The 16,968-nt window shown below is 38.5% G+C and overlaps 2 protein-coding genes across 2 annotated transcripts in view; one reads left to right on the top strand and one right to left on the bottom strand.

Annotated features, from left to right (window-relative positions):
- The window catches only part of LOC146003651 (glyoxylate reductase/hydroxypyruvate reductase-like), a 125,615-nt gene extending 120,523 nt beyond the window's left edge, over positions 1-5,092 (bottom strand). Inside the window, exons 1-2 of the mRNA XM_083142002.1 lie at positions 5,001-5,092; positions 4,283-4,450 (exon numbers count right to left, since the gene is read on the bottom strand). Of these exons, the coding sequence (XP_082998128.1) occupies positions 4,283-4,450; positions 5,001-5,005 (173 nt within the window). The 5' untranslated portion in view covers positions 5,006-5,092. The remainder of the gene's footprint in view (positions 1-4,282; positions 4,451-5,000) is intronic.
- A 10,734-nt stretch (positions 5,093-15,826) lies between these two features.
- LOC146003650 (glyoxylate reductase/hydroxypyruvate reductase-like) overlaps positions 15,827-16,968 on the top strand; it is a 72,368-nt gene continuing 71,226 nt past the window's right edge. Inside the window, exon 1 of the mRNA XM_083142001.1 lies at positions 15,827-16,010. Coding sequence (XP_082998127.1) covers positions 15,940-16,010 — 71 coding nt within the window. The 5' untranslated portion in view covers positions 15,827-15,939. The remainder of the gene's footprint in view (positions 16,011-16,968) is intronic.

Raw genomic sequence — 16,968 nt, 5'->3', positions numbered from 1 at the left:
CGGTTAGCCAAAAGTGGCAAAATGCGAAGTGAAATCAATCAAATCAAGAAATCATGAGTGTGCACGCGCGCGCGCGTATGAAATGAATTTGCATCGCGATTGTGGGGAGGAGGGGGGGAGTCATTGCAAATGAAATAAGCAATACTTTAGCCGCATCCTTGAAAAGTCACGAGCCGCCACTTCATATGATATTAAAAAGAGATAAAGAGAGAGAAAGGGAGGGAGGGGGAGAGAGGGAGGGAGAGAGAGAGAGAGAAATATCTGCGAAACTGCTCCATACGATACGAAGAATTGGACGAACTCTGGTCACACTTCGGAACTAAATATGTCGGATATTTGTAGTTTCCGCATTTTGAAATACATTTTATGTTACTTTGAACACTGAAATATATCAATTAAATAAAAAAAGTTAAAATTTTCGATTCTGTACGGTCGGTTACCAGCTTCCTTCATTCTAGATAAGACATAACTTGCGTAGCACGTTTCATGCAAGAACTGCAAGCGAACTAAAATTATAAACATAATTCTGATTAAAATATTCTCCCAAGGCCAATGGCGCATCCCCCCAAATCATAACATGCGTCCCCCCAAAATCATGTCATGCGTCCCCTACAAAAAATCATATCATTCGCTCCCTCAAACCATATCGTCATCCACACAAAGTATTTAATTACGACAGCGTGTCTACCGAAAGTAACTTTTTCTTAGCTTTACTGAACACTATACTTGATCTGCCCCTCCTCCCTAAACAGGGAGCCCATCAATCAAGACCATCCCTAAAATCACTGATCGTATCGAGAATATCGCTTGTCTTGTAATGCAGCTTCACATTCACCTAATTAAAGCGCCAAACACGCATCCTAGGAACAAATTATCGTGAGCGAAGCGAGCAAGAAAATTTTTACATCCATTTCTTTGCAGGCTTTCAAGAATATTAATTTAATAGGGTGTCAATACTTTCTTAGTCTTTTCCAGCTTCTCCTTTGGCACGTTCGGGGTCGAAAACGTGTGGATACCATATCACTAAATACAGTCTCCAAAATTTAATTCGAACTCTGTCTCTACTACAGAAATCCCTTGACAATCTAAGATTTAACATTTTATCAAGAGCTTCCTCTATCCCCCTTTAAATATAATACTCAATAAATTTTAGACTTACTGTTGATATTGAGGGGTGAATATTTCCTCCTCCAAAAAAATAATTCTCAGTCTCCACACCAGAATTTCCGCAACGGTCTAAGACAATAGCAATACACAAGAATTGGATATCCCCTTCAATTTAATGCTCAATCCCCCCTCTAACTAACTACCCGCCATAATCTAAGACCTAGAGTTGGATACTGTCACCCCCAAAGTTTAATTCAGAATGTCCCCCAGAACCCTATTGTCAATTAAGGCCTAATATGTAAAAAGTTCGATATCAACCCCCCCCCCCCACCTCACCTTCGATAATACCCTTAAACACTTTCTTTTCTTCATCTCACGTGTTAAATATGGTGCATTTAAGGTGTAAAATATTTCCATATATTTTCGAAAAAGATATAAATGTTGAACTTTATATTATCTGAAGGTAAAAAAATCCCCCCCCAAAAATCTCGATGGCGCAACCTGCGCCATAATCCCCCTCTGTGGGCACCCCTATGTTTAAGTATGAAAATTCTAAGGGAAGAAAATTCAAAGAAATCCAAGCTTCCCTTCCATATGGAAACGCAAGGAAAGTAACTCTTAATTTCGTTACTCCTGACTTGAAAGATTGATTTGCATTATTTAACTTCGCTTCTTGTGCCACTTTTGACTAATTTGCGAAGATGGGGATGAGTGATGATATGATGAAATTGATGAATGGACACTCACAAGCATCCATGCGCAGTCCAGGATTTGAACCCGGGACCCGTGGCGTTGTAGCGCGATGTGATATCCACTCCGCCACGGGAACTTTTCCCTATGTGAAGAGTTAACAGTTTTTGCGGCTGAAAACAGTTTTTTGAATAGGGGGTGCGGAAGAAAATTAACGGGTGCGCAAGCATCCCTTCGCACCCCAGTGGCGCCGCCACTGCTCCTAGACTCCCTATAAATACCACTACTCAAATAAATGCTACTCAAATTATTTTATCGACCACCGTGGCTAAGGTGGTTCCGGGTTCGAATCCCGCCCTGGTCGTGGGTGTTTTTGTGAGTGTCCCTTCATCAATTTCATCATGCCATCACTCATCCTCATCGTCGCGATTAGCCAAAATGGAAGAAAAACGACGATAAATAACAAGAATCATCAATAAATCAAACCAATCCAATTAGTTTATCAATAGTAGTAGCCTGTAGATAAATCGTAAACTTAATATTGTAACAGAATATCGGAAATATAACTTGGTGTGCAAGAGGTGACATTCGATCAAGGCACCCAAAAGTCAACATCTCGTCCGCGTAATACACCTCGGTAACTGCAATGTTGAATTCCAAAGAGGCTCTGTCGTCTGGACTCGCAGCCAGTGTAATCCTCTGTGGGATTCGTGTTCTGTGCTGTCTAATGTTTTCGCTATTGTCCTCTCATCCTGCGGTGCCATCCCCCCCAAAGCCGTGGACTCATCCCCCAAGTCGTTCATCAAAATAATCCCCCCAAAAGAATTGTTCATCATACCCCCCCCCCCGACACACACACACACACACACACACACACACACGATCACACACAAATATAGTTTGGATAAACACCCAGTAATTAATTTTTGTTTGATTGTCGATAATTTGATTTCATTTTTTAAAACAAATAAATTTTCGAAATACATAAGCTTTAAACAACGAAAATCGACAGTATGTATTTTAGAATTATCCAGTCAGTCGAATTACAGGAACACATAAAAGTGAAACAAATCGTGCCTGAAATCATCATTAAACTGAAGTCCGCATGTCGGAAGTTACTAGCCGACTCGGAACTATACCACGGCCGACATGGCAACAATCGAAAGGCACATGACATTCGCAGGGGCGCCGACTTGTCAAAATTATTGGGGGGGCTCTGATCACTGAAATAAGTTAATGAATGACTCACTCTCTCCCTTTTTTAAGTTTTGGCCTCAGTGTTCGGAATCTCATAAAAGCCCATGAATTCCTCAAAAATATCAACATTTTTATTCACAGTTGGAATGCAGAATATTAATTTTCCACGGATGGATATGTCACAAGTTTCATCAACCATAATAGCAAAATATTCCCGACTTTTAATATCTGCTACCACGGAGCGCAAAACAGATCTCCCTAATATATCAATGATCTCGTTCTGAATGTCATGTGAGAGCCATTTGTAGCCCGTACGTCCCATCCACTCTCCTAGTTCATGCACATCGTCTTTTGAAACTCTTTTTAGTAAAAATTTTAACAATACTCATAATTACAGTAATAAGTCATGTGTTTTGATGTCTCTGGTCATAGCCCCCCCCCCCCCAAAGTTCATGGTTTAGCGGTCTCAGCCCCCAAAGTTGATGGTCTAGAACATTTCAAATGTGTATTTAAAGTTAAGTTCATGTGACACAATTCAAAGTAAACTTTACAAGAAAAGCAAAAGAATACATTATTATTTGGGGGGGCTCAGCCCCACATCGTTAACATTGGGGGGGGCTCGAGCCTATTGCGTCGGCGCGTATGGACATTCGTAACCTTTAATGGAGTTGAAATTAAAATACTAAAGAAAGAAAAAGCACGGCTCACTTTCATGTTTGCTAACATAAAACGTACAAAACTGCTGAGGTTCACTGCCATTGTTAGTGCACTGAACCTAATTCTTAACAGTTTGTCTGCTTGACTAACCTTGTCCTTCCAAACCGATTTTTAAGGCATAAGAGGTGGTGTTTAATTTCAAACCCATCGCCGCGATCACCCACAGGTAGGTAGAAAAACTGTACATAATAACCGTAACTATAAATCATTAACAAGTCAATCAAACGAAACGAACTCCACCCCCCTTTGTGTGAAGATATGCTTATAGAATTAGTCGCTAAACTATAAAATTTTGTCCCCCCCAAAAATTCCCATGACGCAGGCGCGCCATCTATCCCCCTTGTGGCCACCCCTGCTCTCATCAATTACATCTTATTACCATTCATCATCACTTTCGCAATTAGCCAAAAGTGGCAGAAACTCAAAGTAAAATAAACCAAATAAGTCAATATCTATGACTTGGGTTAGGTAGAACAGTTTCAGAACCTAACCGACGCGAATAATGAATTTGCAATTTTAGAAAGTAAGTGTTACTGTAAATGTTGTAAACTGGATGTGTTTGTGTACTTACTTTGGTTTCAGTATGTCCAAAGCTGCATCTGGAACTTCGCAATGAGACACCAACACGCGTGGCTTAGACATGGCACTGGTCGTTCTTTTCAAGGTCACAGACTGCACAACCCTCAACAGAGTTGCCTTTCCTTTCCTGCACAGTCTCGTTTTATAGAAGAGATAACAACTGCAAGATAAGAGGAAGTGTGTTATGTAACTGTTTGTGTACTTTGTGCTGGACAGGTTACGCCACAGCACGATTGAGCACGATGAACCAGCCCAGTGCAGAATGGCTTACATGCTCGTTTTTCCGTGTTGGTTAGGGCGCTGGTTTAATAACTGATATCCAATTTTAAAGTTTGTGTTTGACGCGAGTAATAGGCTATGTTATGGCGAGGACACACAAGAATGAAACATTTTCAGGTACTACTTTACTATACCGGAGACACCTATGAATGATTTATTTCGCAATTTTTTACATTGCTAACGTACTATTCTGCATTGTCTGTCGAAAGAAGAAATGATAATCAATATGTACTCAACATGTTTTTTAACGAACTCGGGCATGTATTCGTACATGAGTTTCCTAGGATTAATCCATAAAAAAATATCGGTCAACTAAATAGGAAGCATTTAATACACTATTAATATATTTTCATTATCCGCTAATCATATCTGTCATGTACAAATCTAATTTCTATGGATAAAGTGCTAAATAGTAATAAACACGAGTGTACCTCATTTCTGCTACTCGTCTTTTTATCGAGTATCGAACACAAATAGTAATCGCACAATCAACATAAAAAAAAAGACAAAAACTGCTTTTCCTTGCCAAACTCACAGATTATCTTCACATGACCATACTTTCGTTCTGATTGGTTACTACCTCAGCGTCGAGCAGAGAAGCAAGTTTCAATTAGGACACTGTCTAGTTGCCAAAACCAGTCAGGCAGCCATAATTTCTAGCCTGGTAGCAAATCCAGCGCCAACAAGGGCATTCCAGTAGGAAATCTAGTTCCGTGTGATTCTACCTTTAAAATAAATCAATGAAAGAGTTTTCAAAAAATTGAGTTTATTTTATTGTAGGTTGTATGTTTTACAAATTGTTACAAGTTTCAAAACATGCAACAGTGTCCAATTATTACACATCTTTATTTTATAGCTTGCTTGTTAAAAGATAGACTTACTGCGGATAAAGTAGGTAAATTCACATGATCTTTCAAAATGTCGAATGTGATTTTAATTGACGTCAACAATTTTCGAGTTTTTGCCCATTATTTGGTGAGAAAGCTTGACGTGAGCAGATATTTACATAACTTGTCTTCGAAACGATTACGAAATCCCCCAAATAAATTGTTTCCAAGAAGGATATACATTATATATATAGTGTAAATATTAGTTTACAATGAATGTGTTACGATAATTACGATAATGTTAGGAAATCTGAGATAATAACAATTGGTTGAAATGTTGAAATCCATTCAGGAAAACGTTATGAGAAATTTACGCAACAAAGTACGTCTTGATTGTTTGAAAACTTAAATTTCTAAAGAACTGTGTGAAATTGTTTGATATCTCTTGTATTTATCTTCACGGGAAAGGTACCGTTAAGTCGTTCAAAGACTAATCATCAATTTCTTTTCTTAACAATGTAAATAAACTGTAACACCAGTAACCAGAACTTATCAATGGAGTTATCGGGAGTTAAGGTCAAAACAAAGTGTAAAGAAGCTCTTTAAAAAGGATAAGAAATAATGAAGTAGCGGTGTCATAAATATGGTGGTGCAATGTTAGTGTTTGTCCTGGAACATTGCATCAGTTGCACAGATAAACTGTGGAATACCTTTCCAGTATTAATAGAAACCTTGTTTACCAAAGATGAGAGTCTCTCAGATTTTAGAATCTAATCACTCTTCTACAGTGTCATTACCTTTGAATTATTTGTATTGTTCTTACTGTATGTCGCAAAGTTACAAATAGTGGACAGAAATCCTGTTTTCGACATGTTATGCGTACTCCACTGTAGTGCAGGATTTTCTCCACAATGCTGTCAAGAATACGTTTTCAAAGCGTAAGAATTTAAACTCATGGTGCTCTTAGAACATATAGTGGGGTAATATTCTGAAATAAAACTTTAAAAATATACTGTGTACTTTAAGAGGAAAATGGAGGCCAGTCCCAAATATTGTAACAACGATAACTGCTTTAAATTTAAAACATTTGAGCTAAAATTTCTACAGGTGCTTGATACTTTGGACTATTCGTTTGGTTTAATGTTCGAGCATTAGAGTGCTTCAGGAAGAGCATTTCGCTCGAGCGCCAAGTAGTTTTCACAAACGACGCTAGATAGCGTACGGAATCGAGAGCTTCGTCGCTCAAGTAAATAACGTATAACCGTAAGTTCTCTGTCGTAGTGGACCCTCAAATATGGATCGTGAGGTGAAAGACGCAGATAAATTGAAACTTAAGTTTCCATGTAAAAACTTACCAATACAGTGATACATGAAAATGAAACAGATGATTGTGGACTGAAATTATCAGGACGGATATTTTACATATATGTGTCTACGATTATTGTCACATTAAAATCACATTATATAATTCTAATAACCTTGATTAAAATGATATTCCATCGAAAACGCTCAGGACACTCGAACGGGTACGAGCGAGCGAAATTGGTTCCTTGCAGTTCTCTATACTACATGTCTCAAGATGGTAAACCAAAAAACTATTTTCCCATAAATATGTTGAAAGCAATGTTCCCATGTACCGTGCGTCCAATTCTTTGCGAGACCGAGAGATCGGGAGACGTGTGGCGGGCGGCGCTAGCGGAGATGCCGACATTTCGACCAGTAACGTCCCGCTTAAGTTTACCCTCGAAAGCGTTTTGCTTCGCTCGGAATCGTAATGTGCAACACTGTGTCAAGATTACGTTGCAGACTAAACCGTTAAAGTCAATGGTTTTCGTGAGCATTGTTTTCAATCCGAAAGCTCCGAGCTTGAGTTGTTCTTTCCTTCGCGATTACAGGTGCCCTGGACAGAGCTACGAATGCATTGAGGAACAGACCTTGAACCAAGAGCGTGTTAATTTCGTACTGTGTGAAAGAGTGTGGTTTTTGGTTACTTGCCGTGCTACTTCTTTGTGTAATTGCAGTATGTGTGTGTTGTGTGTAAGTGATGCGATTGAAATCCCAGCCGCAAAGTTCACGTTAGAACAAAGAATTTTTATGTATGACACGTGGAAACAGACTCGTGTCGAGACGTGCATAGGCAATTTGAACAGAAATTCCGTGGCGTTTCGCTTCCAGGTAGAGAGACGGTTAGACGTCTTGTCCTTACATTACGTTACATTACATCCTTCACGTTCGCCAGATCTTGCCGTGCGATTATTATTTGTGGGGAACCTTAAAAAATAGAGTCTATCGAAATAAGCCTCATAGTATCGACGAACTAAAAGCCAATATAAGGGCAGAACTTGGAAGAATTACGGAAGAAGAACTTTTGCGTGCGAATCAAAATGTCATCAAGCCATAGATTAAGAAGTCTATGATCAAACGATGCCAGAAATGTGTGAATAAAGGTGGACATCACTTTGAACAACTCCTATACCTATAATACAGGTCAGTGCTCGTTTTGCAATATTAATATAAATATCTGCATGCTAAAGACATGTCCATAAAAATAAGTGGGACGTTACTGGTCGAAAATGTCGGCATTTCCGCTAGCGCCGCCCGCCACACTATCCCGATCTCTCGACCTCGCAAGGAAATGGTCGAACTGTACATACCTCCAAGTTTGGATATTCTTATTTGGGTTGGCAAAATCAATCAATTGGAAATTGCGTTTGCACAATGTCAGATGATTTTTTTCATAAGCTGCTATTGAAAAGATAAGATTAGCAGTGTCAATAGCAAGTGTTAATACTAATCTAGTGGTCGATGACCTTTTGGTTGAAGTTTTTAATCAAAACCTTGCCTAGGTATATTTTAAGAGTAGAAGGAAAATGCCCCATTTATGAAGGTATCAATTCTTCCAGTTGATACTAAAGGTGATGGATGCTCTCTGTTTAATTTTATATTCTCTCTTTATACAGTAAAACGTCGATAATCTGGTAAAACTTCGTTAATCAGGACTAATGGGGGGGGGGGGTAAGTTGACCGGTTTAACGAAAGTCCGGATTAACTGAAATAACCTAAAAAAACAATAACAAGTGCATTAAAACTCAGTTTATAGCAACAAAACACATTTATTATGGTGTATTTCAAGGACATAGACCTAAATACACTATAGGTACAGTACATTACAAAGTCTGTGGGAAACAGAATTTCATCAGTGGTTGACTGCCTTTTCTTTGGGAAGTTCTCTTGTTGACTTCTAGCCACATTTAAAAACTTTCACTCTGCTTTTATTTTCTTTTTTTTTTCTTCTTTTTTTTGCCTTTTGCCTGCCCGGATTAAGCGAAGTCCGGCCTATCGGGGTCCGGATTAACGAGGTTTTACTGTATCACTTTCTCTGTATTTTTTCCTCTGAACACACTCTCTATTTGTATTTATCCCTTTTATTCAGTTTTTTTCTATATCCTATGACTTTCTTTCTCTTTTTTACCTGTCTTATTTTCCCTTTCCATCTATCCCTATCTGCTTGCCTGTCTCTCTTTTGTCCTCCTACGAATCTGATTTTCTTCTGCATGCTATTGGTTGTACTGTCACGGACAATTCTGGGTTGTAACAGTATCATCTAGTTTGTTTCAGTGCATTAGTTATTACAATCCAGAAGCGTCCGTGAAACTGTGACTGTACAGCATGGGCGTCGTGGAGGGGGTCGAACGGGTCCGTCGACGCTAGGGTGACCAGACGTCCTTTTTTACCCGGAAATGTCCTCCTTTTTTGGAAAGAGTATAGCATTGACCATAGCAAATGTGCTGCATGGAGAATGCTTGAACGCATAACGACCATCATTTATAGCATATCACTTGGGGTGCGTTAAGTATTCGAGCAATGCTCACCTAGCTTCTGGGAGCTGAACACGGTCACTTTCCAGACTGAGTCAGTAGTAGGATGCGGATTTATAGGCACTAAAAACCTCTGAAATAGGCACCAAAATGATTAAAATAGGCACTGTATACCCTAAGAAAAGACACAAAAATAGGCACTTAAAAGGCAGCCTAAAAGTAAAGGAAGACATTAAAATAGGCAATGAATGTGAACTTATTTCAATTTTCTTACAGTTATACTGTATTAGCACTTCAGTTTATACATAAAAGTGCGCTAACGATTAACAAACTATTAATACTCTTTTGATCGAAATTCACATTTGCGGGGAATCATCAAAGTAATTCTCACAAAAAGAGCTTGTACTAACGACTGTGCGAATTTGCACAAATTATCAATAAACAATTTGCATTATTGTCACAAACATATTTATACCAATGTTCCAATTGAGACTCTCAAATCTGGCGAATACCAGATTTCAGTCAGTACAACAACAAAGTCTTGCGGCCTTCAATATAGGGAAAGGCAAGAAAGCTTAAGTATTCAAAAATTGCAGAATAACAATTCTTGGCACGATTAAGCAAAATAGGCATTTATAGGCACTACAAGAATGCGTTTTTGGACTAGAAACACCATGAAACGAACTATAAACATTAAAGCCTATGTTTTACTAGAAAGAAATAGAAAATACAAAATTCCGCCTATCACGCTAGTCATTAGTATTATTCTAACTCGATGCTTCGCCCTCTGAGACTGCTGGAACGCATTTGGTCTATTCAGTTCCTTTTCGATTGATTGATTTGCTTTACTTTACATCGCTTTTCTGCCACTTTTGGCTAATCGCGAAGGTGTATGAGCGATGATATGATGATTTTCATGAAGGGACACTCACAAAGAACACCATGTCCAGGCCGGGTTCGAATCCCGGACCTCTGGCGTTGTGTGCTAACCACTCCGCCACGGAGGTCGACCAGTTTCTTTTCGAGTTATGCATACGCGATACAGATACGCATAGTGAGAATTTCGATTATTAAGTAAAATTTACTTTAATGAAATAACGAAGCGAAAGTGTAAATTCATCAATGATCTTGCAAGAAAATATCCAGCTTTTAAAAGATGGAAGAAACGAATATGAGGTAAAGTGCGTAAGGTGGCTGTCACATTTCCCTGCTCTTGAAATAATGCTAGAAATATTCGTGGCATTAAAATCATATTTCTCTACCCAATCTAAACTACCTAATATTTTAATTCGCTTTTTTTAAATAATTTAAAGCGAATTTCATTCTAATATCCAATAATTAGAAAAGGAGTAAAATTATGTGCTTCAAATTGTAGATATTCCTTGTCATTTATTAAATAACATACAGGTATTGGACAAAATAATGGAAACACCTGTGGAAGTCGGAACATCATGTATTAATACGGTGTTGGGCTACCTTTAGCATGCAATACAACTTGGATTCGGGACGGAATAGACCGATACAAGTCCTGAATGGTGGTGAGTGGAATTTGAAGCCATTCTTCATGCAGCACAGCCTCCAGCTCAGGTAGAGACGAAGGAGGTGGAAATCGACGCCGAACCCTGGATTCCAAAAGAGCCCACAGGGGCTCGATGATATTCAGGTCTGGGGACTAGGTGGGCCAGGGAAGATGTTGAACCTAATCAGCATGCTCTGGAAACCACTGTTGAACAGTGCCAGCAGTATGAATGGGGGCATTATCATCCTGGAAGATGGCATTCCGGGTTGGAAATAAGGTTCGCACCATTAGGTGGATCTGGTGGATCTGGATTATGAGACCCGACTGTGTAATGTGACAAGGGGGCTGCCGAATACCATGATATAATGCCCCAGACCATAATAAAGCCGCCACCATGTTTGACAGTCGGGCGGTGACAGTCCACATCGTATGCTGCCGAGGGTGTTCGCCATACAAACACGCGTCCAGTAGTGGGCAAGAGGGTAAAGGTTGACTAGTCTGAACAAACGTAATGTTTCCAGTCCTCCAACGTCCAAGTTTTGTGGTCATTGCATCATGCACGTCACCTTCGAGCACTCGTCTCAGTCATTAGGGACTTGGTAATAGCAACACGCCCATGGATATCCATTTGATGCAGTTCCCGCCTCACTGTTTTGCATGACACGGGGTGATTAGGTGCTGATTAAGTTCTTTGGTCACTTTGGAGGCCATTGTTTTCTTCTGCAACGTCACAATACGCTTCAAGGCCCGGCGGTCCCTTTTCTGCAGCTTCGTCTTTCAACCACTATTGTGCTTAGCAGACCCTGTTGCGCCGTGCACTGTGTATGAGGTCATGACTTTCGAGACCGTGCCTCGTGTTACACCGCATAACTTCGCTGTTTTGCTCACAGATGCTCCAGTGAAACGGGCACCAACAATTCGGCCTCTTTCAAACTCCATTAGGTGGGCTATACTGGTCACTCACTACACCTGAACAACGTGCACTACCACACTGCCTCACTCTACTGTCAGTGCACAGTCCATACTACCTGCAACAAACAAGAGAAGGTTGATTTCCGCCGTGCTCAGTATTAAAAGGCACATTGACAATATGTCCCACTTCTGACTCGTGTTTCTATTATTTTGTCCAATACCTGTATTAGAAGATTGCTTTCTTCGTTTAAAGGTTAGAGGAAGTTATTGAAAGAGATCATCTGAAAAGTATCTGTGAGGAAAGTGTTATTTTTTTTTATATTGATTAATTAAGAATAATGGCAAATGTGCTGTGATTCTTGCGGTGTCCTCTTTTTTATGGCTTTGTCCTCCTTTTTCGTCATGCTCTGTCCTCTTTTTTGAATGTGTGTGTCTGGTCACTCTAGTCGACACCCCCCCCCCCCCCGGAAATTGGCCGCGTTCATTTAAGTTTGTTATTTTTATTAATAACAAAAGTAAAGTTAATTCAGTTAGTATTTTAACAGAATAACCAAAGTAAAACAACATTAAATCGAAAAAATGAATGACAAATACAGGAACTGGGTTGTATTTCCATATTCTACCATTTAATCGAAAAAATGATTCCACAGTTTTCAAAATTCCAAAAGTTGTAGTTTTAGGTGAGATGTCAACAGAATCAAACTTCATGGGTAAAGTTTCCTCCTAATCCTTACAGCCATTTCTTGTTCTTGAATTTGCTGTGCAATAGTTAATAACAAAATACAATGACTATGAATTTGTAGTACACCAACTGTATGAAATGTAAAATATATTTATATGTATTGAAGTGTGACTGTAATGAAGATCGGGGATCAAGAGTCACCGGGATGTATCAAATTATAAAGCGAGAGGTTTACGGTTCATAACTACTGCAAAAGGGGCCCGCCCCTGTCGTGAAGGAAAAGATGAGTTATAACTGAGTGAGAAATATTAGCCCGATCTGTGCATGAAGTGGACTTAAAACATCAATTCAAATCAAGGGGTCTCGGGTTCGATACTTAATGGAGGCACATTGAACAGTGGTTCGGATCCCACTCTTCTGTTGTTGTCACGTGAGGTTTTCATTTCAAAGCATTTTCGACATTTACCGCGTCTCAAGGTGAGCCGAAAGTTTTTTACAGCTATAGCTTACGTGTAATTTTAAGAATTAGAATTGTGAGAATAATGATACAAAACACAAAAATTCAGTCTAGTTTTGTGTTTTTTTAAAAAAACAATTATTTAAATACCAAAAGTTTAAATTATAGGTGATGAAATACCCTCCTTCCAATTTGAAAATCTGGATGTAATTCCCAGATGGCGGCTTTCAAGATGGCCGCCTAGATACACACTAGCCCCATCTGGTGTGCTCCCACCCCAATTACTCATATCCGAAATTTCATCGCCCTCCGCCAAGTAGTTTTCAAATTAAAAGTGTGGTGCCGGACTTTTGCCTCACCCTGTACATATATAGAATACAATAATATTACACATATAATACATACTTTAATTGCAAATTGTACAATAGATGTTGACCTGAATCGGAAATGTAAGAGTTAAGTTGGATAAATTATATTTTCTCACTGTGCCGTTAAGAGAGTTATAACATTTCTGTAAAATCTTTTGTGAAATCTATAAAAATGTCATCTTTTTTTTTAAGCTTGTAGTAACCCTGGTTACATTGTTGTTCTTGATACGGCAAACAGACTAAAAGAAAGCTTCTAAAGGTATATTTGTTTTATTGAATATTACAGGAAAAACAAAACGTAAGTTGAGAGCAAAATATAGTGAATAAACAAGTATAGATATAGCATCCTCTTTTTTAGCTTGATACTCATCAGTACTCTCAGTTTTTCATAGTGTGCGCTTGCACAGAACACTTTTCATAAGATCAGAGCTAAATTTAACACATCTAACTGGCCTATTGTATGCGTTGGTTAAGTTCACAATGTTGATTGGCGGCAAATATACAATGTTACCAGGTCCTTGTTGCTTCCAAGGCACAGAGTAACGAGGCTAAAAATAATGACGATACAACGTTCTTCTACTCATCACTTTGAGCCTAATTTTCCAAGAACTGGTTTCTTTCTCCAAGGCTGAAGGCTCTTTCATTTGTTATCCTTCCATTCACTTATATTTATTTTTGAACTTCTGCTCTTATTGAGCTTTTTTCCCGCAGAGAACGTCGACGATACTGCACTTCAGTCAGCCAATATTGAGTTCTGATAGAACGTTGCTCTTCCAAACAGATGCTGAGTGGCACAGAAAGCTCTGCCATTTGTGTAGAAAAGCTAAAACTAATATCACTATCTCAATCCCTAACTCCAAGACAAATAGAGGAATAAGATACCAAGGGTTACATCTACACAGAGAAAATAACAAAATAACATCCTCATCAAGTTTAGAAAAACAGTAAATCAGATATTAATGGATCAATTGTTTCACAAAACTGAGGACTTCTTGAACCACTTATTAAGAATTAAAAATGATATACGATCAAACCCTGCCTTGTAATCTATGCATCAGTGAAATTTAGAAACGGAACTTGTGTTTATACTGTATGATTTCTGTTTCTTATGAACATTTATTTTATTCTTACTTGGTAAGCATTAATATCATGAAATATAAGCAACTTGAAACACATCAAACTCAACAAATATATATTTAAGATAATAGTAGTTTACATTCAATAAATGTAATATTTGGAACTTGATATATTTCCACGTAAAAAAAATTAATGTAAGGGTACATAATAATCATTGTTAAAAACCTTTGTAATTATTTAATTTGGTCTGTCCCATATCATTGTACCTTTTTTTACTGATTTAGTGGATGGAATAATCAAATCAAAGCATTCACCATGCTTAATACAATGTTGTTCCATGTTTACATCACTTTCGACAAAAACGTTCGTTACAACATTGTTCGTATGATCGGTTCAATTGTTGTTATCCTGTTATAAAACAAATTCTTTCAGGACTTTTCAAATAAATAAACAATAAATTGCGTTATTCTGCTCTATTTCTTGATTTCTAATACATTTTGTAGTTTAGTTCTATTTTCTCTAATTTGCTGATTTCAGGGAGGAGTGTGTGATTGTCTTTACTCAAGCAATATAGCATATATACAATGAACATTGCTCATGACCATGACTCTCTCAATCCAAATTTGAATGAAGCCTGCCTAGTATTTTGCTTAAATTAAGTTTTATACTGGGTAAAACAAAGTTCAAGGGAATAACTCCTATGTTATCTAGATGTTGGTTTAGGGCTCTCTAATTCGCAAAATGTCCTGGCAGATATTAGCTAGATTTATCCTCAGTGTGGAAATTAAACGATCTGCTAGATCCATTACAAAATTCAGGTGGAACAGAAAACGAATATATTTGCAAAGAAATCCACTATATTTTGGGAGCGAGAAAATGCCAACTATTATGGTAATTAATTAGAAAAATATTAAAACCTTGATAATAATGTAGGCACATACTGTCAGTCTTATAATACTTATATACAGACTGTCAACGATTCCATAGGGGATATTTGAAAGCTTGGAATGATGATTATTGTACTTGGCGTACAAATTTTAATTGAAGAATAATATTTGTCTTACAACATGCGTCTATTATATTGCCATTTTTGAAGGTCAGTATCCGCTCCCCGTCCTGAGCAAACAAGAAAATTGTTAAGTAATTACTTCTTTAGCCCAAATATGCATATTGTGTGGTATTTGGTGGTATATTTAATGTGACTGTCCCCCAGAAAATATCTCCACCTTCGTCTGCCACCTAGCCGGCACCCGTGGCGGAGTGGTTTGCACATCGTACTACGACGCCAGAGGTTCCGGGTTCGAATCCCGGTCTGGGCATGGATGTTTGTGAGTGTCCATTCATCGATTTCATCATATCATCACTCATCCCCATCTTTGCAAATTAGCCAAAAGTGGCACAAAAGCGAAGTAAAATAAAGCAAATCAATCAATCGTCTGCCACCTGGCTAATAACTTTCCTGGCGCTATCTGTCACTCCAGTTTGCACCCGAAGTTAGCACAGCTAAGTTAATATAAAACGAACAGCTGCGAATCGTTTATAAGCAAACTGGGCCATCTGACGGCGAAATCCACTACTAACCGAGTCTTCACGAGAGTTCAGTGTCAGTCCAACTGCTGGTGCAGGACAAATATTCTTGTGCAGCAAGAACCTTGGTCGTCCAGTTATTCATACAACTTTTGTGCCATTTCTTAGTGTTGCTTTTGCAAGATGAGCAAACCCAAAGTTTTCGTAACGCAAAGTGATATGCCGGAGCCAGTATTGGATATCCTGCGAGAAGTGTAAGTTGCTTAGTAAATATGAAAAGTAGCAACTCGAGACTGCTGTGTCTGATAAGCCGAATAAGGAGAGGTTTGATAGTGAATTCAAGTGTGAGATAAGTTAAATGAAATGAATGATAATGATTTTTCATCCACATCAGTATGAGAAAAAGAGTTTATTCTAAATTCTGGTTTGTGCTTGTTATATGTTTCGCCAATAAATATACAGCATATTGTACAGTGGAATCCATAAGTATTCTTCAGCAAATTGTCCACGACTATTTTCGTTGGTTCTTATCTTCATCCTATGTATTTTTAAGGACTGTATTTTTACGTATACTGGTTCAGAGGTTGTAAGCAGATTGTTTGGTATTTTGTGCCAGTTCTTGAAGCTCTCATTGCATAAAACAAAGGGAATAAACGTGGTGATGGACAATTTGCTTGATAATACTTATGGATCCCACTGTACCATATTGTTAGGCAAGGAGCCTGCTTACTTATATATTTCAAGCGAAACCTGTTGTCGCAAAGACGACTCGATAACTATCGTAGACCATTTGTTTCTACAATCAGGTTGTCAGTTAGCAGGAGCGGACCCAAGGGGGGGGCTAGATCCTGTTGATGCAAGTAAAGACTTCCCAAAATCGAGCAAAATCTCCAGTTTTCACCAGCGTGTGGTACTTGACACGCAGGCATGCTCAGCTTCCTAATCATACCGTTTGCAAGCTAGTAGTAAAAATACTTTGCGGTAAGTTTTGCCAGAGCTGAAATGAGGTCTTTCACCCTCCGACGTCTCACAACTTTGTTAAGATTCCGCACGGGCAAACAGGACTGGCTTTATTGAACATTCATTTTTGATATACATACCAAGCGTTGACAACATATAACACAGAGGTTTTGAAAGTACGAGAAGAGATTAGACTTTCTTCTCTAGATGTAAGGCTGTTTTTGTCAAGGTCCTGAAATGTTATCTTTAACT

This window comes from Lepisma saccharinum, chromosome 20, assembly GCF_977018435.1.
Source record: "Lepisma saccharinum chromosome 20, izLepSacc3.1, whole genome shotgun sequence".
NCBI lineage: Eukaryota > Metazoa > Arthropoda > Insecta > Zygentoma > Lepismatidae > Lepisma > Lepisma saccharinum.
Note: the sequence above shows the minus strand (reverse complement) of the source record. Positions and strands in the feature narration are given on the sequence as shown.